Here is a 21,864-nt window from a genome sequence, read left to right as displayed (position 1 = left end):
GGGGAGTGTCGATCAGCTTGAAGGCAGGAGGGCTCTGCAGAGGGACTTGAATAGGTTGGAGAGTTGGGCTGATTCCAGTGGGATGAGGTTCAACAAGGCCAAGTGCCGGGTCCCCTACTTTAGCCACAACAACCCCATGCAGTGCTACAGGCTGGGGACAGAGTGGCTGGAGAGCAGCCAGGTAGAGAGGGACCTGGGAGTTTGGATTGACAAGAAGCCAGCAGTGTGTCCAGGTGGCCAAGAAGGCCAATGGCATCCTGGCCTGTATCAGGAACAGTGTGGCAGCAGGTCCAAGGAAGTGATTCTTCCCCCGGACTCAGCGCTGGTGAGGCCACACCTGGAGTACTGTGTCCAGTTCTGGGCCCCTCAGTTCAGGAAGGACATTGAGGTCCTGGAGCAGGTCCAGAGAAGAGCAACGAGGCTGGTGAAGGGATTCGAGCACAAGTCCTATGAGGAGAGGCTGAGGGAGCTGGGGTTGTTTAGCCTGGAGAAGAGGAAGCTCAGGGGAGACCTCATCATTCTCTACAACTACTTGAAAGGAGGTTGTAGCCAGGTGGGGGTTGGTCTCTTTTCCCAGGCAACTATCAGCAAGACAGGAGGGCATGGTCTTAAGCTGTGGATTCTCCGTCCCTGGAGGATTTTAAGATAAGACTGGATGTGGCACTTAGTGCCACGGTCTAATAACCGCAGCAGTAGTGGATCAAGGGTTGGACTTGATGATCTTGGAGGTCTCTTCCAACCCAGCTGATTCTATGATTCTATGTCTTCCTTGATGTGTTGTGGCGGTTTTTTTTCAAAACCACCTTTCCTGTTGGGACCACAGCTCTTTCAAATCCATTTCTCTGACACAGATGTTCTGCCCACTATACGAAATGAAAGCCCTCTCACTTGACAAATGAGGGACAGTACAGCCTAACTTTTATCTCTCCACCTTCTCACTTTGCAGAGCGAAGAGGCCAACAGCTACCTGTCCTAATCTTTGGAAGACACACTTGGGAGAAAGATGGCAAAGACTGAGCCACAACTGCCCAATCAGGTTGTGCAGATCTGGGCATCCCTTTACAATCATTGTCACATCATAAAACTACCACAATACCAGTACCAGCACTGTTTATCACAGTTCACCTTCACATTGCTTACAATCGGTGATACTGTAAATGAAGGAAGATTGAGATAAGGCCAAACCTGTCCACTTCAAGTCTTTTCAGACAAATGCATATTACTTTTTAAAACAGAAATAAATAATGTATTAGGTAACAAGCTGGTTTTCTCTTGCTTGCCTGTATAACAACTATCATCTAGAATACTTAATATGGAATACATAACTCTCCCAAACTAATGCTATATTTGTAGTCCCACTCCACAGCACTACAGTGAAAGGGGCAAACATCATGTGAAATGTGCAAATGGACCTGTACTGTCAAAGAAGTAACAAGCTGATATACCAGGAACACTGCCAGAGAACTTATTTCAGTGCGTGTCATAGAAGCCCACCTGGGACTCTAGTTACTCATATGGATACATCTAGATCCAGCACATTCCAGCAAAGACACTGCAAATGAAACTCACTCAAAAGTTAATTAAGGCTTTTATGCACATGGAACTGTTTCTAATTAATTCCATATGAGGCCATTCCTTAATACAGAAGTGCCTCATTCCATTTTAGTTAAAACAAACTGGTTTGTTCAGAAATGAGTTGCCCATAAATAGAATTAATCAAAATAATTTGTAGACTATTTTAATTACCTGTGACAAAACAGGATTAAAAACACCTAACCAGTAGGCTTTAATTCCTAGATTTAGAGGTCTATCTGTAGGGATCTCCCTGTAAAAGCACCTTAAATTAAAAATGTGATAAAAATATTAATTAGCAATATTTTGACTTTTTAAAACAGGTACAGAAAAAAATCAAAGAAAATACATCATTGTGAAAAGACACAAGTCTCAAGTTTCTGAAAAATGGCTTTTAGTTTTCAGGCCTTGTAAATGCCTCCGTCCTCTGACTTCATAAAAAACTCGATTTGAGAAGGATTTGTAAAATCACATTGCTCTCAAATCAAGTGCACCTAGCAGGGAGTTAATGACTTCAGGCTTAATGAGTACAAACACTGCAACAGAAAAAACCATGGTATAATACCAGAAACTATCTGAACATATTTGTTGGCTTCCTCTGGCAAAAGAATGTTTAGGAAGCTATTGTCCTTCCTACAGGATTCTAACTGCTTTAGAAAAGAGCCTTAGATATGAAGTTTGCAAAAGATTTTGTAGGATTTACTTACACAACAAAAATTTTAATATGCCTGTGATACAGACTGAATGTAACTTTTTTTTTTTGGCGGTATATTCATCTTAGCTCTGAGTTCCACCACAAATGCAGTTACACTAAGCAAAACATTTGTGTGAGAAATGGAAACCCAATCGGGCAATTTCCAATCAGAATTTTATTATATGATAAAAGCAAATTCAGCGCTGGGTGATCAGGGAAGGGGTCCAACAACTCCCAACGCCTGTCACACCCAATGAAGACATTTGTTCTACATTTATTTCCAGCTACTACATGAATATTCATTATACATAAGTATAAACATTACACATTGTTAGGTCAGACTTTCAGCAAATGTTCGCTTGTTATCTATACAAAGTTATAAATTTTAAGAAAGGTGCTATTACCTAGCTAACTAAACAAAATTCTCTCACCATACATCCTACACAAGGTAAAAGGGAGGTAACTTGTTTTTTCTCTTTATAGGGGCCCAATTAAGTTTTACGACTTGTTTTTCTTTTCTCTCCAGGTCATAGTGACCTTACACTCTTTTCTCTTAATTAGCTCGAATCATTTTCTTAGTTTATCACATTTGCATAATAATAATACCTATTTCAGCTATTTGACATGGAGACATTAACTGTGTTTAAGTCGTTAGACTTTGTATGACATAACCAGTACCTGTAACTTTATCAGCAAACCCGCCAATTGTGGACAGTCATATGCAAATAATCCTCGACCATCAAGGAAAGCGCCGTCTGTCTGGAGTCCGTCTGTCTCCAGCTCAACATGCTGTTAACTCTCTGTAACTCTCCGACAGCTAGCTAAAACTATTATTATTCCACTCTTGACTGTTTAACGCTTTGTGCAAGAAAGGAGAACACAAAGCAGAAACGTAGTATTTACTGTAAATTTTTAATTCTGCTACCGATCTCATGAGGTGATAAGTACCTCTTCCTTCTCACTTCAGTCTGGACAATGTTAGCCTCATGGCATCCATAAATAAACCGAAGCAGCCTCATAACTGTACCAACGTGGAAGGCAAACCCCTGCGGGAGGCTAAGCAAATCTGAGCTAACGCTGTGATCTGAAAGCGGCTGAAAGATAGGTACGACAAAAGTTTGTAAAATCGTGCATGGCATAAAAATTTGACAAAAGCACCAACACTGTCTGTTAAGTCCTGAATGAAATGGCTCTAATTGTCAGGAGAAAAGCTTAAGCAATCAAGTACTTTTTCCATGGAATGCCGATTTGCCTTGTGGTCCCTGGCGCCAAACTGTGTTTTGCAGGCCTGAGTTCAAGAAGTGACCAGAGAAATTTATAGGAAAAAATCATGGAGTATTTTCAAAGCCACAGTACAAAATAAAGTGTGTATCAGCTTTCCTACAGTGATTGAAGTTATTCGGGTTAAAATTTAAAAAACCTGTCATAATTTAAATGCCTAAATGCTAATCCTAATTAATTGGTAATGTTAAATATACACTTGACCACAGAACAACTTCGTACAATGATTTCAGCATTGTCCTGACTTAGATTATGGATAACTCAAGTATATATGGTTTAGGTCTTAAGTTTTCACTTAATTATTGCCTGTATGAGTTAAACTTATTATCAGACTAATTAAAGTGTTCTAAAATAATGCGATTTCTAGAAAAATGAGCTCCAAAAAGAATTCCACTACTGAAAATTAAGTAAATGGATTAATGTTGAAAATAATCGTCTGGTTTTCATCTGAATCAAAGGGGAAAAAAAGTGATTTTGTTGGAATGTTATCAATGCAGAAACTAATTGTGGGTTTTTTTTAATATAAGCTATTAGTGTTCCCTTACTTCTTAGAGTCAGGGGGGAAAAATACAAGAAAAATCAGTCTGCAAACGATCCACTACATTTCAAAGGATTTTAGCATGCCAGTAAGAATATGGATTCGGGTTTGCTTACTGAGGCCAGTAGAAACTCTTAGGGGTTTCAATGCAAATTATAACAGCATGGAATTTTTTTTTGAAGGCAAATATTCATCACAACATTATAATATATGCCCTTAAATAGCTATCCCGATGCAAACAACCATAAAAGAAATGTCCAAAGCTTGACTAGATATAGAATAACCCTTTAAAACTGACTGCTGTGAAACATATGTGGCATTTTCTCTTCAGCACAAAATAGGAAACTCAGAAAAGAGACATTCAAATTCTATTTGGTAACTCAGCATCTTTTTCTCTGGCACGCTTGTCTAAAACTTCTTCTCTTTTTCTTAACCTAATAGCTTGAATATATTTTTATACCCTTCTTTTCACATTCACATATCCTCTCAGAATAGTTAGCTGCTTTAGCTTTACAGAAAGACTCAACATGATTCTCAAGAAAAGGTCCCAAAATTGTAGAGTCAGGAGAAATGCTGGAAAAATTCAAATGCTGTATGATACTCTTGCTATCCAGATTTAGTTCTACTTCTAAGAAGACTAAATCTAATCTGAGTTTTAAGGTATGTAGTTCTGTACTTCTGACTATTAAATTTCAAGATGTAACCACTAATATTTCTATCAGATTGGCAATTTTTCATCACATTTTTTGTAGAATCCTCATCCACTGCAGCCTATCAGATCTGAAAACGGAGGCTCTCCCTGCATTATTCTGATTTAGCAAATTAATTGATGTACCAATTTACTAGTTAATGAAAAAAAAGGCAAAATAAAACCTTGTATTGAAGTGGTAATTACTATATGGTGTAGCAAAATATAAAATTTGTTTCTTTTTCTGCTACTCAGTGCATTTAACAAACTAAATCTAAAAAATAAAAAATCTACTGAGCAATAACTCTTCCAACAGCAATACTGATAAAACAAAGACAATAATTTCCTACTCCGCTCCCCCCACCTCTTTTGAGATTTGTGTATTGGCAATCGGATATGTCTGTCACGTATTGGCCTCACAAGCCACCAGGGTGCCTGTAGCAAATGTGGATAGAGCCTTCCCAAATCTTCCTTCCGGAAGCCTAGCCATGAAAATGAATTGGCAGCAGAAGATAAACTACCCTCTCCTTTATTTTAAGTAACAGATGTTCTATAATTTTAAAAGCTAATACCAAGTTAAGGAAAAACAGGACACAAACCTGACCCAAACTCACCCCACAGAAGCTCAGAAGGACAGCTTCCTAGAACTAGAATCTATAATGCCTTGTTAAGGGTTGCTTTTCTATAGCAACTACAGTGTTCTGCTTCTGCGTTGGAATCACATTAGATTTGCTAAAAGAGGACAACATTCACCATAATTTCCACAGCCAAAGGTAAAGAATTCTTTATCTTGGACCAGCATTCATATTATCACTTTCAGGACAGCTATCTTCCATTTAATAGCAAACAAGAAATCCTTCTGAATACTTGCAGTTAGGGCCATAAAAGAGGAGTAAAGTACACATTCAATCCACCCCCAATCTGGCTTCTGCTCTATTTTGGACAATTAAGACTAGGTTTAGTTTCAGGATTTATTAAAAGGAGAAATACTCCCTTTGCACTTAAGAAATAGTGATACTAACTTGTTGTCACTCCTAAGGTCAAATATTATTCCATTTTTTAAAAGTAAATACTATGTATTATTTTCCCCTCATTGTTGGGAGTCCATTTTCAAAATCTCAGCCATTGCAAATAAAAATATAGATCTTATAAAGTATTGTAGAATATGTCTTTTATTTAAGTAAGGAGGCATTAGGTGCAGGAAAGCCAACACTTACCTTTAGATAATACTGCAATCCCAGCAGCTTTAACATAACAAAATCTCTTTAACATAAATACAACTTTTGTGATCAGGGCTTTGTTACTGCTATTACCTAAACCAACTCTGGGGCCAGGTATATCTAGTGCAGCAGTTTACTTTTAATATGTGATTACTCATGTCACTTGGTGCACTGTTAAAAAAAACCCCTAAGCAATACAAGAAACAAAATTTCATCGGAAAAAAACATCTTACGTGTTAGATACATTCCAGTTTGTCAATTTGGCCTTCTACTTTCATTTTTCATCCTAAAAAAGGATCATTCTTATGCTTTTGCCATTAAAAAACCCCGCATAAATAAAACATTTTACTAACCTAGCTCGGTTAGAGGTTGGGTTAATTTTGTCAAGACATCCATAAGTTTCCCCTCTCTCTGGAACTTTCAAAAATCAGAATCTGTTCTAAACATCTGACACCAGTGGCAAAAAACTATTTAAAACTTATTTCCAAACCCTGTCGTTTTATTGTAGAACCAGAGAGTTTCCTTCTAGAAAGGTCTTCAGCCACTGGTGATGAAACAGCAAGCTGCTTTTCAGTACAGGCCGTCACACCATGGAAACAGATTGCTCTAGAATAGCTATATAACATTGGTTCATGAAACAGCGATGAGAAAGCTACAGCTTCTGTCTGAAAAGCTTTGTCTCAAAGGTTCTTCAACAACACACCAGTGCCACAAACCAAGTTTAGAGCGAGTTCTCGTAAAAAATGCCAAGAGCTGCTGCCATCACACGCACTCAGCAGCAACATCCCGCGCAACAATGCCGCAAATGACAGGCCAGCCGTCGCTTTGCCTCCAGGTGTTTCAAACATGTGCAACACCAAGCGGAGGACCCAGACCGGGACGGGGCCGGAGAGCACCGGGAGCTACATGAGGGGCGGAGAGAACGAATGTGAGAAACCCACTCGGGTTGGTATAAGCCTCTTCCCCGCCCCTTTCCACTTGGGGCTACTTAAGAAGGCGGCCGCAGGGGGTCTCGGTGACACTCAGGACCTGTCTATACTGTCCCTAATTTTTCTCAAAAAATATCATTTTGCTTTTGTTTTAAAAGCTTCATTTTTTGGTGTGTGGGCGCAGCCTCGGCATCGGTGAATGATGGTAGGTGGAGGGAAGAGAAATGGGCGCCGTCCCGGGACAGAGGGTACTGGGGTGCTGGGAGGTAATGCGAGGAGCATGAACGCGGAGCCGCCGGGAAGAAATTTTTTACAGAGAGGGTAATCAGGCGGGGTTATGTTGCCTTATAGCGCTGTGACGGGGCGGAGCCCCTGAGGGCTACTAGCATTTAAAACACCTTGAAGGTTTTAAAATCTAACGAGATGAGGGGTTAAGGTTATGGAGGGAGTGCCGCGAGTGAAAAGCCACAGAGTTGTGCGAGGGAAGCTGGGGGTCGGCCTTACGGTCTGGCGAGGGCTTGGCGACGGACCGGCCTTCACACCCATGAGCGGCCATTTTATGGCGGCAGCGCCGCCATATGGACTCAGCTGCTCGCTGCCGCGGTGCTGCTGCCCTGCGCACGGCGCTTCGCCTGTCCCCGGGCGGCGTACCCCGCCGCGCTTAGGGTCGGCGGGAACCCTTGTCGGGGGCTTCTGAACAGCTTCCATTGTCCTCAGAGAGGATCTGAGGAGTGCGAAACCTCTTTCTCCGCGCCACGTCGGCGCTGGGCATCTGAGGTGCGAGGGCGTAAAATGGCGGCGGCACCACGGGCCCCGCTCGCCCGAGGTTCCCCGTTTCTCGCCCGAGGTTCCCCGTTTCGGCTTCCCTCACCCGCCAGAAACAAACTCCGCCCTCGCCCAGTGCGCTGCGGGCGCCGTGCGGGGAGCGGGAGCAGCTGCCGTCCGCGCACCGACAGCTCACTTCCTATTTGTTCTTAGTGTTTTGGTTTTTTTTTTAATTTGAAAACCGAGACTTGCGACTGAAGCGTAGACGCTTCAAACAGTATACGAGTAAAGTGTTCTTTTGGTTTGTTTTTTTTTTTTTTTTTTTTTTTAGCCTCTTTAGTATCAGCTGTTAGCGTGCAGTGCTGGGCCGAGAGCTCCTCTTGTTGCCCATCGGGAAGGCGGCGGTGGGAGCGCTGTCATGGAAACTGCGCAGCGGGACGTGAATCGTAGGGTTCAAATGTTAAAAAAAAAAGGGCAGGAAGTGTAATGCTTACTTTAAACAAAGAGCGTGTTGAGGCCGGCGGGAAGCCTGAGGGACTGGGGGCTTGTGCATTTGTGGCCAGAAGAAAAGGTTTTCCTCTCCTAGATCAGCGTTAAATTGAGCGATGTTTGCAACCCATTTGAGCAGCCACCTGGTTCTAACAATAGTCCATTTTCACCTTTCGCCAAAAGACTAATGAGGACATAAGTCCAATTTCCAGACATCAACTTAAACTTCATGCTTGCTGGAATAATGGAGAGAGCAAACTGACTAATTTTACCTTGTGATGAGAAAAGGAAAAAGATTTGTTAATTCCAGTAAGCTGAAATTTATTTTTGAATTGGCAAAAGTTCTGCATCAGAGTACTGAAGTCTTGAAAATTAGCTTTAAAGGAAGATTGTGTTTCTTGTGTTCGTACTGTGAGGCTCTCACCCCTGTGCATTTTTCATCTCTTCGAGTTCTAAGAAACACTTGTATTAACTATTAAAGCTTATTTTTTATGCTTACCAAATTGCCAGAATGTCTAAGTAGCCTATTCATTCTTTCTTTCAGCTATTTAATGTGTAAAAGGGTTAAATAAGTGTATTATCCTTGAAGGTTCTGTTCTGCATCGTTAGTGAGACAGGAATGCTCCTCTTCCACGGCAGCCGAGGGTGTGTATGACAGGTGTACCAGCAGTATCTGTGCACCAGCCTGCTTCCTTGTGCTGGTTCTGCTTCTTGCTGGGTGGGTACTTCTGCTGAGAGCTGTTTCCCGTTCTAGGCTGCCAGAGAATTTGCACAGCAAAGTGAATACTACTTCTGTCGTGGTTTGCTGGAACAGATTTAGAAAGAAAGAAGCCAACAGTTATGTCAGTTTGAGGTTGCAGTTCAAATGCCCTTTTAGCTGGGTAGGCAGCCAAAGAAGTGGTCTTCTCACTTTTTGCTTCATTTTTGTCGTTGATGTCTATGTGATATCTACAGGAAGCTGCAGGCATTCTGATATCTTAAAGTGTAATAGGTCGACTAATAAGTGTTTTTGTTGATATTTTTCAGTCTGTAAATGTGGAGACCCAATGTGCGAGTGCCTCAGAGAGTAACACCTATTCATCAACAGTCAGTCAAGGTTATGTTTTACCAGAAGGAAAAATCATGCCAAACACAGTCTTCGTTGGTGGAATTGATTTAAGGGTATTTATATATTCATACACTTTTAATTGTTTAAGATATGTACTTCAGTGGGAAGAAAATGGAAATTTAACTCTGGGTTTGTGGGGGGCTTTTTTGCATAGTGGTGGTGGGGTTTGTTTGTTTTTTTTTTTCATGTGTGCGTTTTGTTAGTCTTAAGGTATTGAAAAGCCATGGGAGAATTTTGGAACAGGTGTGCCAAAACAAACCTTTAGCTCTTAAGCTAGTAGGAGATGGGCTTAAAAAGATGGTACTGTTTGCTTCAAGTCAGTTCTAAGCAGTCGAATGTGTTTGAAGAAGTTCAAGACTTCGTTTTCTTTTAGATGAAAGAGGCAGAAATTCGGACTGTCTTTGAACAATATGGTGCTGTGAAAGAGGTGAAAGTAATCACTGACAGAACTGGTGTTTCGAAAGGGTGAGTACAACATGAGTGGTTGTTTTAAATTGCTGCTTATGCATAATTCTGTCATAGGTAATATGAGCAGATACTTAGCAACACACTTGACATGCTTAAGCCGTAGTGCTAGCTGTAGTTTTCTGTTTTGGTGAATTAACACTGTTAAACCAGTAAATCTGTATTGCCCCTAACTAAGTCTGTGTAATCTTACAAAGAACAGCCTGATTTTTCTGGCTTCAGTCTATCCGTTCAAGGAAAAGAGGGTTATTGTCCCTTAACCAGTGGAAGCAGAGCTTTAAACTTGTGTCATGCTTATGCAGACAGTTCTTCTGCAGAGCTTTTCTGATGGTGAGAGTAGTTAAAAATCTAGAGAGAGTTCAGGATGGTTAAGAGAATCAAGATGGATTATGCAGAGCAATGGGACTGCACTCTTCTGACACTTGGCAATAAGTTCTAGATTAAAACCACCCAAACTCACTTGGGTAAAGAGTAAAACTGAGTATGTGAACAAAGTTCAAACAAGGGAAATTCCTGTTGGGTATATAGAAAAAAATCTGGATTATTGTGGTGAAACCCTTAAATAAGGAAATGTAGGACCTTAGCCTGTTGAATTCTGGGGAAGCTATCCCAGTTTTGAGGTTATCTCTGCTTCGAGGAGGAGAATGTGCTCTCTGGGGTTTTCTCCAGCCCAATTTTTTCTAAGATTCTATGCATAGATTCAAAGAAGTCACATTTTTTTAGGCATATGTAGTAATGCATGAGCTGGAAATGAGTTTTATTTGCTCATATCCATTGCTAGTCCTTACAGTGAATCCTGATGTGCAATTAACCAGTGCATGTTCTGAGTATTGATAATGAATTGACTGACTTGATTAACTGGACACAGTTTTTAATATAGTAAACTAGGGAGGCAGTGAAATAAAGAGAAAAATCTCTTCAAGGATTGCTTCCCCCACTGGTGTCACTATTCCTGTAATTCCTGCTTTTGTCCAGACCTCTATAGTAAATACAAAATGTGATGATAGTTCAGATCTTAATTTTTTTACCTTTCTGAGTTATTAATACCAACAGCAGTACTCATTTTAAGAAGTTGAAATGGAAAAATAATCTTTGTTTCATATTAGTCTAGAATCTGTCATTCACCTGGCCTAGTAGTAGATGCTACTAGTTAGCAGTAAATACTTTCTCAGGCTGAATCATAAACTAATGTCCTACTTGATGTGCAGTATAACATACCTGGCATATATGTTGTTAACTGGTCTTGTTCTAACAATCAGATCAAACTCTGATCACTGAATAGCCTGTTTTTCCTTTTTAGATATGGATTTGTGTCTTTCCTGGAGAATGTGGATGTTCAAAAAATAGTAGAAGTAAGCTCTTTTGCTAAATTATTCGAAGTTGATTTATGAAGGCTAGAGACAGGTTCAAGGGAAGCCAACTTCCTAACGTAGAGTAAGTTAGAACTAGGAAAGTCTAGGGCAGCCGAAAAAGTAAACTTGATAAACTATCTGCCAGTGGTAGGATCTTTATGTATTTACTTAAGTAAGAAACAAAATTAGTGTTAGCCTTGGTGTGTTTGGATGCTTGCTTTTTGTAGTGGATGATTGTCATAGAATCCTTGTCCTTATGTCAGATACACAGACCTTTTATTATTGGAGATAACATTATCATGGAAGACAGTTTTTTACTTGACATCTCAGCAGATGCAGTATGTTTCTCTTGCAGTATTTGTGCATTTTTGTGCTTCTTGGAGTGCAAGTATTTTTTAAGCTTCTTGGACGGTGCTGCAGCTGTTCACGTGTTATAAATTTCCCGTAGTTAACACAGGAGATGAGGGTTAGAACTGTTATAGCCCTTCTGCTCTTACAGTTCATTATCAGGGAAATTTTAAATCTCAGTGTTTACAGCCAAATCAGCTGCTTGGTTCTGATGGACTTCAGTAGGTCTCAAACCATGGACAGAGCTTTTTGTTTTCCCTCTTTCTTCCCAAACTGAGTACAGTAACTGTGAAAATAAATGTATTGAAATACTTCCCTCTCTGAAGCAGTCGTTTCCTTTAGTGTAGGTGCACAGTTTGTAATATGTTACGTGAAGCCTGTCAGGAAGTTGGTGGGAATGAAGGGAAGTGCAAATGTAAATAGAGTTTCAAGGGAACCTAAGCTGTGGTCACTCTGTATTAATATTCTCACTGAGGCAAGAATAGTTAAAACTTGTATGTATAAAACCACAGGGCTGGCAGTCACTAATATGTGGTTGCAAGCTACTAGTAGCGCATGTTGCTATTAAGGCAAGTGATAAGAAACAAGTGTGGAGACAGTGAGTAGGCAAATGAGAGTGCTGAGGGCACTGCAGGAAATTAAAGATAAGACATACAGTGTTAAGAAGGAGAGGAGAATTGCACCCGTTTGTCAGTTGATGGTACTGTGGTATAGAAGCAGAGTCCAGTCTCCTTAAAATCCCACAGACCAGTCACCTCATTGATTCCTTACAGAGGATTAACTGTCTTTCAGACACAAATCAACTTCCACGGCAAAAAGCTGAAACTGGGACCAGCGATTAGGAAGCAACAAAACCTGAGTGAGTATATCTAAATAAAACTGTTCATATAACAAATATGTATTAACAGGTTTTTTTCTTAATTATACATCAATATTCTTGCAGATACTCTTTATCTGATGCAGTATGTATGTTACAATTAAGCCTTGGTTCTGACTTCTATGACCTCACTTGTATAAATGATGTACAGCTGTGATAATAAAACTTGTGTTGGTAGCACAATATAATACAGTTAATGTTGAGTTAAATTTAAAAGTCAAAAGTCAAGATTTTTTTCAGCTTACTTTCAGATTCTTAATGAAATACATGTGAAAAGGCCTTAATACTATTTTTTCTTTGCTTCAGAACAAGCTTCTTCCATACATCCCAGACCGTTTGTCCTTGGTCCTTCTCCGCCACAGTTCTCTAATGTATGGAGTAGTCAGAATACAGAGACGTATTTTCAGCCTCCACCTATAATGAGCCCAGTAACACCGTATGTTCAGGTAAGGCTGTTCATGTCACTGATTTTGAATCATTAAATATTTTTGAAGGTGCAATCAGATCAGATTCCAATCTGATTTGCCTCCTTGTTTTCATATTATCTTCCCGAGTAAGAAGCACACAACTTCAAACCACTTCGAAAGAATGCCAGCAACCTTGAAAAATTGCTTGTGTTGCGATCTCTTTATAAAGAGGAAAATACCTTCTAAGAATGAGAACTGTTGAAGGTGGAGCTAAGATTGAATTATTTAACAGTTCTTAAGTGATCTTGTTTCTTGTTGATGTACTTAACAAATCAAATCTGTCCAGATTTTTAATGTATTGCTGTCCTGCCTCAGAATAAACTACAAGCTTCAAAATGTATGTTTGTAAACAAGTATGGAGCCAGAAGTTGTCTCTGGTACTCTTCTCTCCTCCTAGCCAAGCAGATTCTTGGTTTTAAACTGCTGTTGTGTCTTAAGAACAGCAGATGCTGTTTTACTGCATCTGCTGCTCATAGCCGTGGCCAGTACAGTATTGCCTGCAGGGCATCACTGTATTGATACTTCGGATAAGGTGTAGGTAGAATGAGTCCTGTACTGTGAACAGACCAGATTACACTCTTGCTGCATTAGCCTGCGTGTTGTGGCAATGCAACAGGAGAGTATTAATTACCAACTGATTCTGCTTTCTATATTTGAAGCAAGTGAAGAAGAGCAAACTGCAGTGACTCACAGAAATAAGGCAGAGAGCTTGATAACAGTATTCTTGCTGATCCTCCTAAGTTTATTGGGAAAGTAGAATAGCGTAGGAAGAAAAATACTCACTTAAATGCTGGAATGTGCCTTTAACTATTTTCTGAAGAAAGGTTCCAGGTTAATGTTGTGTCAGAGTAGTTACAGGGAAGAAATACTGTAAAATGTCTTAACTGGAGTATTTAGCTTTCCTTTGGCTCCTAGAAACTGATCTTCAGGCTGTATAGTAGTTAGTCTGCTTCAGGTCTACTACAGAAAGTTTATGGCATAACTTATTCTTCTGAAATGACTTAAAAGATCAGCTACAAGCAGATAATGGGATTTTTAGACGTATAAGACACTTTAGAATCCCACTTACTAGAGATTATTAGTGCCTGAAGTGCTGAAGCCAAGCCCCATGGGAAATCTGCAAGGGTCTCTTTTAAGTAGTGAGCCTAGTCTGAACAGGAACTGAAGTAACAGTATAGCCACATACTTCTGAAAACGTGCTTCTAGCTAATACCTCTACAAATAAAAGTACTTTTATCTTGCTTCAGACTTGCAGTTTTAAACACAAAGCTTTATTTGCAGCCATATCCATACAGTTCATCACCAACTGTACTGCTAAAGCAGCAAGTTCCCATAGGATATCAACCGGCTTATAACTATCAGGTATGTAAAGCTTTAGTAGCAGCAGAAGGCTATTTGATACCTGACAAAACAGTAAGGAAATGTTAACCAAAGTCTGATCTTACTGTGAATTCTGTTTTCCTTCAGCTCTTCCTTTGCAGATATTAAAACCTAGTGATATTTTTATTTTAATGAGGTGGAAACTGTTGAATACCTTAGTATATGCTTTGGTTTTTTTTAATAGAATATAGTTTTTGTTTCCTTAAATATACAGTGATAAAACAATTTCCAAATTAGGAAAAAAGTACATGGATTAGCAGTACTTTTTCTTGTGGGAAGGAGCTTTGTGTTAGTACATGGTGTAGCAAGGGTAGCTGGTGTTAGATTACATAAGAGTCTTAGCAGACTATACAAATGTGGGGTGTATATAGGGGGGATGCACTCTGGCACTCTAAAAACATCAGAGAAGGCACTTACTGATAGTGGGTTTTGAACTCAGAAGTGAGACGTGGGTAAGTCCTGTTACTAAAATTAAACTAGAAGTTTAGTAACTGGAAGCAGCTAGAGGTTTGAGATTGTTTTCAGTGTGGCTGCTGTGATTTCCCTTATTTTTCCCTAATATTTAGAAGTCCTATTTCTTTTTTTTTAATTTGGAATGAGAAGAGGAAGGAGACAGTTGAATAACATAAGCAATTTTGTTGGACGTAAAGGTATAGACTGTTGTTTAGTGAAAAATCCAAACATGAAATGGTATAAATGGTGGCTCTTGCAGAGCAGTTACTTGTCTGTGTTGGAAATTAATGGATTAAAGCTGGTTCTTGTCCAATATTTGTTTAAGGGTCAACCACAGTGGGTTGCTGGGGAGCAAAGAAGTTATGTTATGCCTCCTGGTCTGGTGAGTCTACAAAGTTAAACTTCTGAAACCGTCTTCTCAATTAGCACGTGGTTTTTACTGTTTGATACTTAAAAAAATCAAAGTATTTGTTGTCTGGATCTGTATGTAATCAGATCTATAAAAATCTTGCTGACAAGAGCATGTAATTGTTTAAGATTTCTACTGAAGTGGTGCCTTTTTGAGTTACCAGATGGAACAGACCTACCTGTTTTATGGCATTACTCTATACATTCTGGTCACAGAACTCTGGAATTTTAACATGAATGGAATTGGTCTTTTCAGGAAAAGTCAGAGGAAAAAGAAGTGATGACCTGATGGACAATGTTTTTTTAAATTTAAAAAGTTTCAGTGTTCTTTGCAAATACTGATTTATTTTTGGCTCCTTTCAACAGCTTTTAAAACTAGTTTCCCAGGCTGCTACAAAACTGTAGATGGTGCTGCTGGCTTCTAAGAAATGACTTGTGCTCTATGACTTTATACAAGTGACATCTATGGAGAGAGGAAAAATACTGTGTATTTTTCTTTAGCAGTGTTGGAACTTAAAGTTGCTTCTTGGGGCATTTTTATGTTCTTTAGGTATAATCTTGTGGTTATTGAGTGCAGTTTCAATTAAGTGTTTAAAAACTGTAATACATAATTTTGTTCTGAATGATACTCTCTTTTTCTGAAAGTTTTCAGAAGTCGCTGAAATACTGATTACCCTGTTGGCTTGAAGTAATTTTTGTTCAATAACATCCATGAGTATGATACAGCCACAGTATGTCACTTAACAATTAAATGGTAGCAGGTCAAAGAGTCTTTAGAGTAGGACTGCGTAAGGCTTTCATTATTAGATTTTTTAAGCTTGATTATATGAGCGACAACTCTTCTTGAACTGTCTCTGTTACGCAACTGAAAGTACCGTTAGTAACTGCCTTAATAAAACAGATCAGGATACAGCATTTTCCCCACTCAGGACACTTCTGGTAAAAGTTTGAAGATATAGTTGGCACGGCTTTACAGATAGATAGATGAGGGTCAGTGAGAATATAACTGTGCATGCAGTGTTACTGAAGTATTACAATACTTACAAAACTATACAGGTTTATGCATCTGTAAACCATCACTCTGAGGATCCAGGATTTATACAGACGGAATGTGCTGTTCCTGAGCCCATGCACTTGCCTGCTAACAGCCCACAAAAGGTAAGGTCTTTCTCAAAACTTGGATGTTCGTTACCATAAATCCTATTCCCAGAAATTTGCACGTTAAGATTACGTGGCTTGGGTCAAGGGCCTCTGACAGGTATCCTAGGAATTTAGGTTATAGCTGCCACTTTTAGCCAGTTGCTCAGTCCTGTGTATCTGATTGATGTGTACAACTTCAGAAGTCTTATGTTTCCTTTAAACTATTAGTGCTTGTCTGCAATGCTGAGGGCTGTATAAAATGTGTGATCTACTTGATTAAGTATACTAATGTTTTTAANCAGAACTTTACCTGTCACCTTTACTTTAATCTGTAATAATTTTAGGGAAAATTACAGGTACTAAAAAAGCATATTAGGTAGCACTACCTGCTGTTTTAGATTTATTTTAAGCTTCAAGCATCTGTTGGTAGTGGTTACTCCCTTTTTCACTGTTTTGTGGAAGTTGACCCCAGTATAGCCAATAGTTGGCTCTGAATTCAGTTTTCTAAAACAGACTTTGTTTTTCAGCTGCCAGCCAGCCTATTCCACTGAGGGGAGATAATGTAACACTAAGGGGGGGATAATGAGTTACCAGTATGAAAAGTTAGGGAGGAGGAAAAAATGACAAATACTTCAGGGAACATAAGGCATTTGAGAACAATCCTGAATGCCAGGTGAACCCTATGACACGCCAGCACATTGCTAGGTAGTAGTGCCCTAACTAAGAAAATCAGTATTGATGCACCTGTAACTGTATTTCAGAAGTCTGTGGACAGGGGCATGCAAACAGTAGTGTCCTGTCTGTCTAATCCTGAGAACCAGCTGAGGAATGACTCTCTGTCACAAGACGACAACATAAAGGTATGTAGTGAAAGCAAAAAGAAATCTTAAAATACAGCTGACCTTCGATTGTTTGCCTACAGGATACAATAAAGATGAAGGGATTTATATCCGGAATGCCGTTTGAATTTTTTTCCTTCCTTGTACGTGTTTGGCTCTCAATTGCTTAATGCTGGAAAGAAGTGCTGAAATTGGATTCAATGGCTTTAATCAAGATGGCATGAATTGCTGAACATTGCTAATGGATAATTAAGAGCATAAGTCTGGGTAGTAATTTCTCAGTGAGAAGTGGCTGAAAGCAGTGGGTTACTATGTAGTTTGGACAGAGGATGTTGCGTTACAAGCCTTGATAGTCTTGTTAGTTACCTGCCCACTGTAGGTGGTGGCTAGTTGTGCTTTGTCTCTGCTTTAAGGAATAAATTGTAGTTCAGGTTGGTAGCTGGTCTTCTGAAACGGGAATACAGAGGCTGTATTTATCAGTTTTGTAGAGGGGGAATAAACTACAGAGTATCTCAATATAGTTTTCATGAAACCTCAGTTACCTTATTCTGATTATCTGATTTTTTTTTTTTTCCCCCTGTCCTGTCTTCTATGTGATCCCAGGAGAGCAAAGTATATCACTTCCGAAAAGGAAGGACAGGATTCAAAAGTGTTTGATGAATGAAGACTTTGGAGTATCTAAATTAATTAAGTCGATGTTACTACAGTTCAGCAATACATTCAGCATAACATTTCTCAAAGTTGCTTCAAGTTAAGTTTGTGTTCATGTTCAGCCTGTTTTGATATAGTTCCTGTTTGGGTAATTTGAAGTTTAAAGTTGTAAGAGTTGACAAACTTCAGTTACATTGTTTGCATGCTTCCCCAGTTTGTTTGCTGCATGTGGATTTTCTTCTGAGTTTTAACGTACACTTTGCATATTACACAGGTTTGCTTTAACCACAATTTGACTCACCCTGACCAGTTAATTTTTGCAGTTTAAAAATGGAAATAGTTATTTACCCAAGAGATTGTATTTTAAAACTGAGTTCTTAAATCAGGGCAAAAGAAGATGTAACTGAGCTGAAGCCCTTCTTAAGTCCTAGTTGCCTTTAGACAACATAGTCAATGTGATTATGTTCATTACTGACACTTTATGTACCTGCAGTCTTGAGCATCACTATTGGTTTTGGGTAAGTAATGAAGAGAATCCTGACATTTCTGTATGTAACTTAAAATGCAAGAACGTAATTATCTGTATTGGCTACTCAGTAGAGTATGATTTTTTTAATTAAAAAATCCTAAAAATATCTGTATGTTAAAATTCTGAGAAAATACTGCATTTAAAATATGCTTTTGTTGTGTGATGGAAACTGTTAATCAAAGACTAGCTGTAAGACTATTTTAATAATCATGTATATTTTAGTTGTGTATTTTGAAACAATGAAATAAATTTTTATTTTGCCTTGGCTACTTAAATTTCTAGTGACAAATCTAACTAATAATTTGGTAAAACTATTAAAACCTTAATACCCTGTACAAGAATTCCAGTTACTACGAATGTCCAAGGACTGCTTCTCAGGAGTGTTCTGGATAAATTTAATTAAGGGGAGATGGGGGACAATGTCAGTTTACTGGTAAAGATAATTGTTTCTTTGCAAATGCAGATGTCATTTTGACTTGATGTTCTAGTTGATTTGGTTGCCCTGGGCTGTGTTTAAAGCCTTATTGTGGAGCTATAAGAAAACACAGAAATGCGTATGTGTAGCTCTCATTGAAGAATCTCAACACCAAAAGAAGACATAAACCTCAAGATACCTACACAGAGTGCCCATTTTCTGTTTATTTGACCAAGTTTTACTCCCAGGACCATCTGGTGAGTGAGTTGATGGTTCGGTGTGTGTGAAATGGTGGTGCTAGATAGGAACTATTCTTACAGGAATGCTGAGAAGGTTTATTGCAGGGAAATACATAGCCAAGGCCTTACAAGTGCCATTTATTTTCTCTTCCATTACGTCATGTTGTGCTGGTTTTGTTAGCCACATCCTTAGGGAATTGAATTTTTTTTATTTTTTTTAAATTCCCGTCTTGGAGTTGTATCTTTTGGAGCATATGCCAGTAAAACTAACAAGCTATAACTGAGAACATGCATTTATAATGTTGTTTTGAAGTACCCTGTAAACATAGCACAAAAACAGTAGGTAAGTCTCTTTTGTGTTGCATTCTGAAAGTTGAAACATCTATTTAATTTGTGTGTGGCTGAAGGCATTTCTAAAACGGGTGCATGGTTGAAGCTTCTTGCAAATTTGTACCTCTTGTATTCTCAAATCAAGTGGACTGTTTTAATTGTGAGCCAGCAGGCAGTAGTGAGGCTTGGTGGATCTGCCTTGGCTTGTGCACAGTATGTATGTTCTCTGTGAGACTCAAAAGCATTGAGTCTCCTTTAAATATTAAGATAACTCTTTGTCAAAAGAAGCAGTTGTTTAGACAAGATACCAAGTAAATGCAAGCATTGTATTTTTCTGTTCTAGAGCTATGACACTTGGTTTGTATTACGGTTCTTGGCTGAAGTGCTCCAGTTTGCTGCTTGTTGGCCTTTTCATACTTTCTTTACAAGCTTTGCCCACTGACAGAATTATTCTTGGAATGAGACAGCCAGACAGATGGCATTCTTGGATCTCCATTAGAATGGTTGTTTGCATTCTTGGATCTCCATTAGAATGGTTGTCTGGCACAGACACTAATTCCCTGTCGGAAATGGAAATATTTTTTTCCTTCTAGGTATTTGTGTGCTAAACCAAGATGAATCGTGTCTTAACATGAAGGTGATCTGATCCTCGATTGCTACAAAGAAACAAAATGGTTTTTCCTAAAAGTCCTCTAACAGGTATACGGTCTGTATTCCTTGCAGGAATGACTTGGTAGACCAGTGTTTCAGGATAGATGAATATTTTAAGAGCTTTAGTGTCTGCCACTTTCAATGTTGCTAACAAAGTAAACTTTTTTAAAAAAGTGATCCAGGCTATCAAGACAATGGGGTTTCTTCAGATGAAATATGGCATCTCAAGAAAATCCTAAAGTAGCTTTACAACCAGATGGATATTTGCTTTGTACTTTTTTATTCCTACTCCTAAAATTCAGGCTTCTCCAGGGGACACAAGTACACATACTTTACCTGTAACTTGTTTTAAAAAAGAAGGCCCCAGCTGAGTTTATACAAACTAGGCCTTTGTATTGCCCCAGTGATTCTTCTGGCTTTAACTTCTGTGAATAAATTCAAAGGGAGGTTTTTTTCCAGTAATATGAACTTATATGTACTTGGTGCTCAAGACAAACATGAAAGGGAGTTTTCTGCTCATTTACCTTAAGGTTGGGAGACTGTAGCAAGTACAGTAATGAGGGCAGGATTTATATTTAAAAACATACTGCTGTAAAATACAGTGTCAGAGCTGAAAATAAGGCTATTCATGCTGCTAGTCCTAAAACAATTACCGTATGGAATCTCAGAGCTTCTGAATATGTAGTCAAATAAAGATGCATGCTGTAGTTAATATATTTCTCATGTAGTGGGGGTATTAGAGGTGCTGCTTGTAAGACAGTGCCTATGTGTCTGCAGTAAACCTGCTGTGTTTGGGGTGTGTGTAATCATGCCCTCTAAGCTTTTAACTTAACCTGTTCTTGTAGGTAGTTCTTTAGGTCAGGTGTTCAAATTTCATTGTATTTGAACTATTTGGTGTTTGGACTAGATGACCTTTAAAGGTCCTTTCCAACCCCAGCTGCTCTATGATTGTCTTAAGGGGAGTCTGCTTTCTTTTTTTGGCCAGAACAAACCTAACCAAGTTCTTTCTCCCCCCTTAATTTGTACTTGTTCCTTTATTACACTATGAGTGAGTGTTCAACAAATGCTTAAGCTTCTTTTAAGGTCTTCCTAGAACAATTAAAACAATTAAACCCACCAATTTCAATAGAAGTCTTCTTTCCCTGGGGAAGAATTTGTGCTTAAAACTGCAGATTCATACATAGTTCATTTCATAGAATGGCTTAGGTTGGAAGGGACCTCTAAAGGCCATCTAGTGAACCCCTCTGTAATGAGCACGGATATATTACTAGATCAGGTTGTTCAGAACTCTGTCCAGCCTGACCATAAATGTGTCTAGGGATGGGGCATCCACCACTCCTGGGCAACTTATTCAGGTGTCTCGCTGACCTCATGGAAGAACATTTCTTTCTTCTGTCCAATATACATCTACCTTCTTAGTTTAAAACCATTACTTGTCCTACTGAAACAGGGCCTATTAAAATGTCTCAATCTTTCTTACAGGTTCCCTTTAGTGTTGGAAGGCCACAGTAAGGTCTCCCTGGAGTCTTGTCTTCTCCAGGCTGAACAATTGCAGTGCTCTCAGGCTGTCTTCATGGGAGAGGTGCTCCAGCCCTCATGGCCCTCCTTTGGAGGGCCCAGCAGGTCTATGTCTTTCCTGTGGTTGGTATTCCAGGTGAATGCAGTACTCCAGGTGGGGTCTCACCAGAGAGGCAGAATTGCTTCCCTTGGGAGGGAAGGGGGCAAACAACCCAGTGTTTTGGCCTGTAGAACAACTGTGCAGCCATCCAGTTCTTGCCATGTCAGCTGACTTTAAACTGGATGTACGCAGCAGTTAAATTACTAAAATGGGATTAATGGCTTCTGTATGTCATAATAAGATAAATTATGCCTTTTTTAAAATATGCCAAGGGGAGCCTCTATACACATGGTGGAGTAATCATTTAGAAATGTGTTATGAGCACACACTTCAGTCTTTTTCTTTCAAGGGAACAGTGAGGTAGGTAATAGAAATATGCATTGGTCAGAGGACATTACCTAAATCTGAATCATTTTGG

The 21,864-nt window shown here is 39.2% G+C and overlaps 1 protein-coding gene across 6 annotated transcripts; it reads left to right on the top strand.

The window, feature by feature from the left end:
* The first annotated feature begins 6,517 nt into the window (after positions 1-6,517).
* On the top strand, positions 6,518-19,876 carry DAZL (deleted in azoospermia like). 6 transcript variants are annotated; one of them, XR_001878158.1, is made up of 12 exons: positions 6,518-6,938; positions 9,203-9,337; positions 9,658-9,749; positions 11,050-11,101; positions 12,242-12,308; positions 12,633-12,772; positions 14,075-14,155; positions 14,952-15,008; positions 16,091-16,192; positions 16,936-17,034; positions 17,617-18,865; positions 19,771-19,876. XR_001878158.1 is itself a non-coding variant. In XM_017835479.1 (11 exons), the coding sequence occupies exons 1-11, from the start codon at positions 6,840-6,842 to the stop codon at positions 17,668-17,670; spliced, it is 978 nt and encodes a 325-aa protein (XP_017690968.1). In that variant the 5' UTR covers positions 6,518-6,839; the 3' UTR covers positions 17,671-19,093. The 6 variants fall into 6 exon arrangements, 1 of the variants encoding a protein (XP_017690968.1); XR_001878159.1 differs by lacking the exon at positions 6,518-6,938 and adding an exon at positions 6,957-7,127; XR_001878161.1 differs by lacking the exon at positions 6,518-6,938 and adding an exon at positions 7,848-7,972.
* The last annotated feature ends 1,988 nt before the right edge of the window (positions 19,877-21,864 follow it).

Source organism: Lepidothrix coronata, unplaced genomic scaffold (genome assembly GCF_001604755.1).
Source record: "Lepidothrix coronata isolate B3197 unplaced genomic scaffold, Lepidothrix_coronata-1.0 Scaffold258, whole genome shotgun sequence".
Taxonomy (NCBI): Eukaryota; Metazoa; Chordata; class Aves; order Passeriformes; family Pipridae; genus Lepidothrix; species Lepidothrix coronata.
Note: the sequence above shows the minus strand (reverse complement) of the source record. Positions and strands in the feature narration are given on the sequence as shown.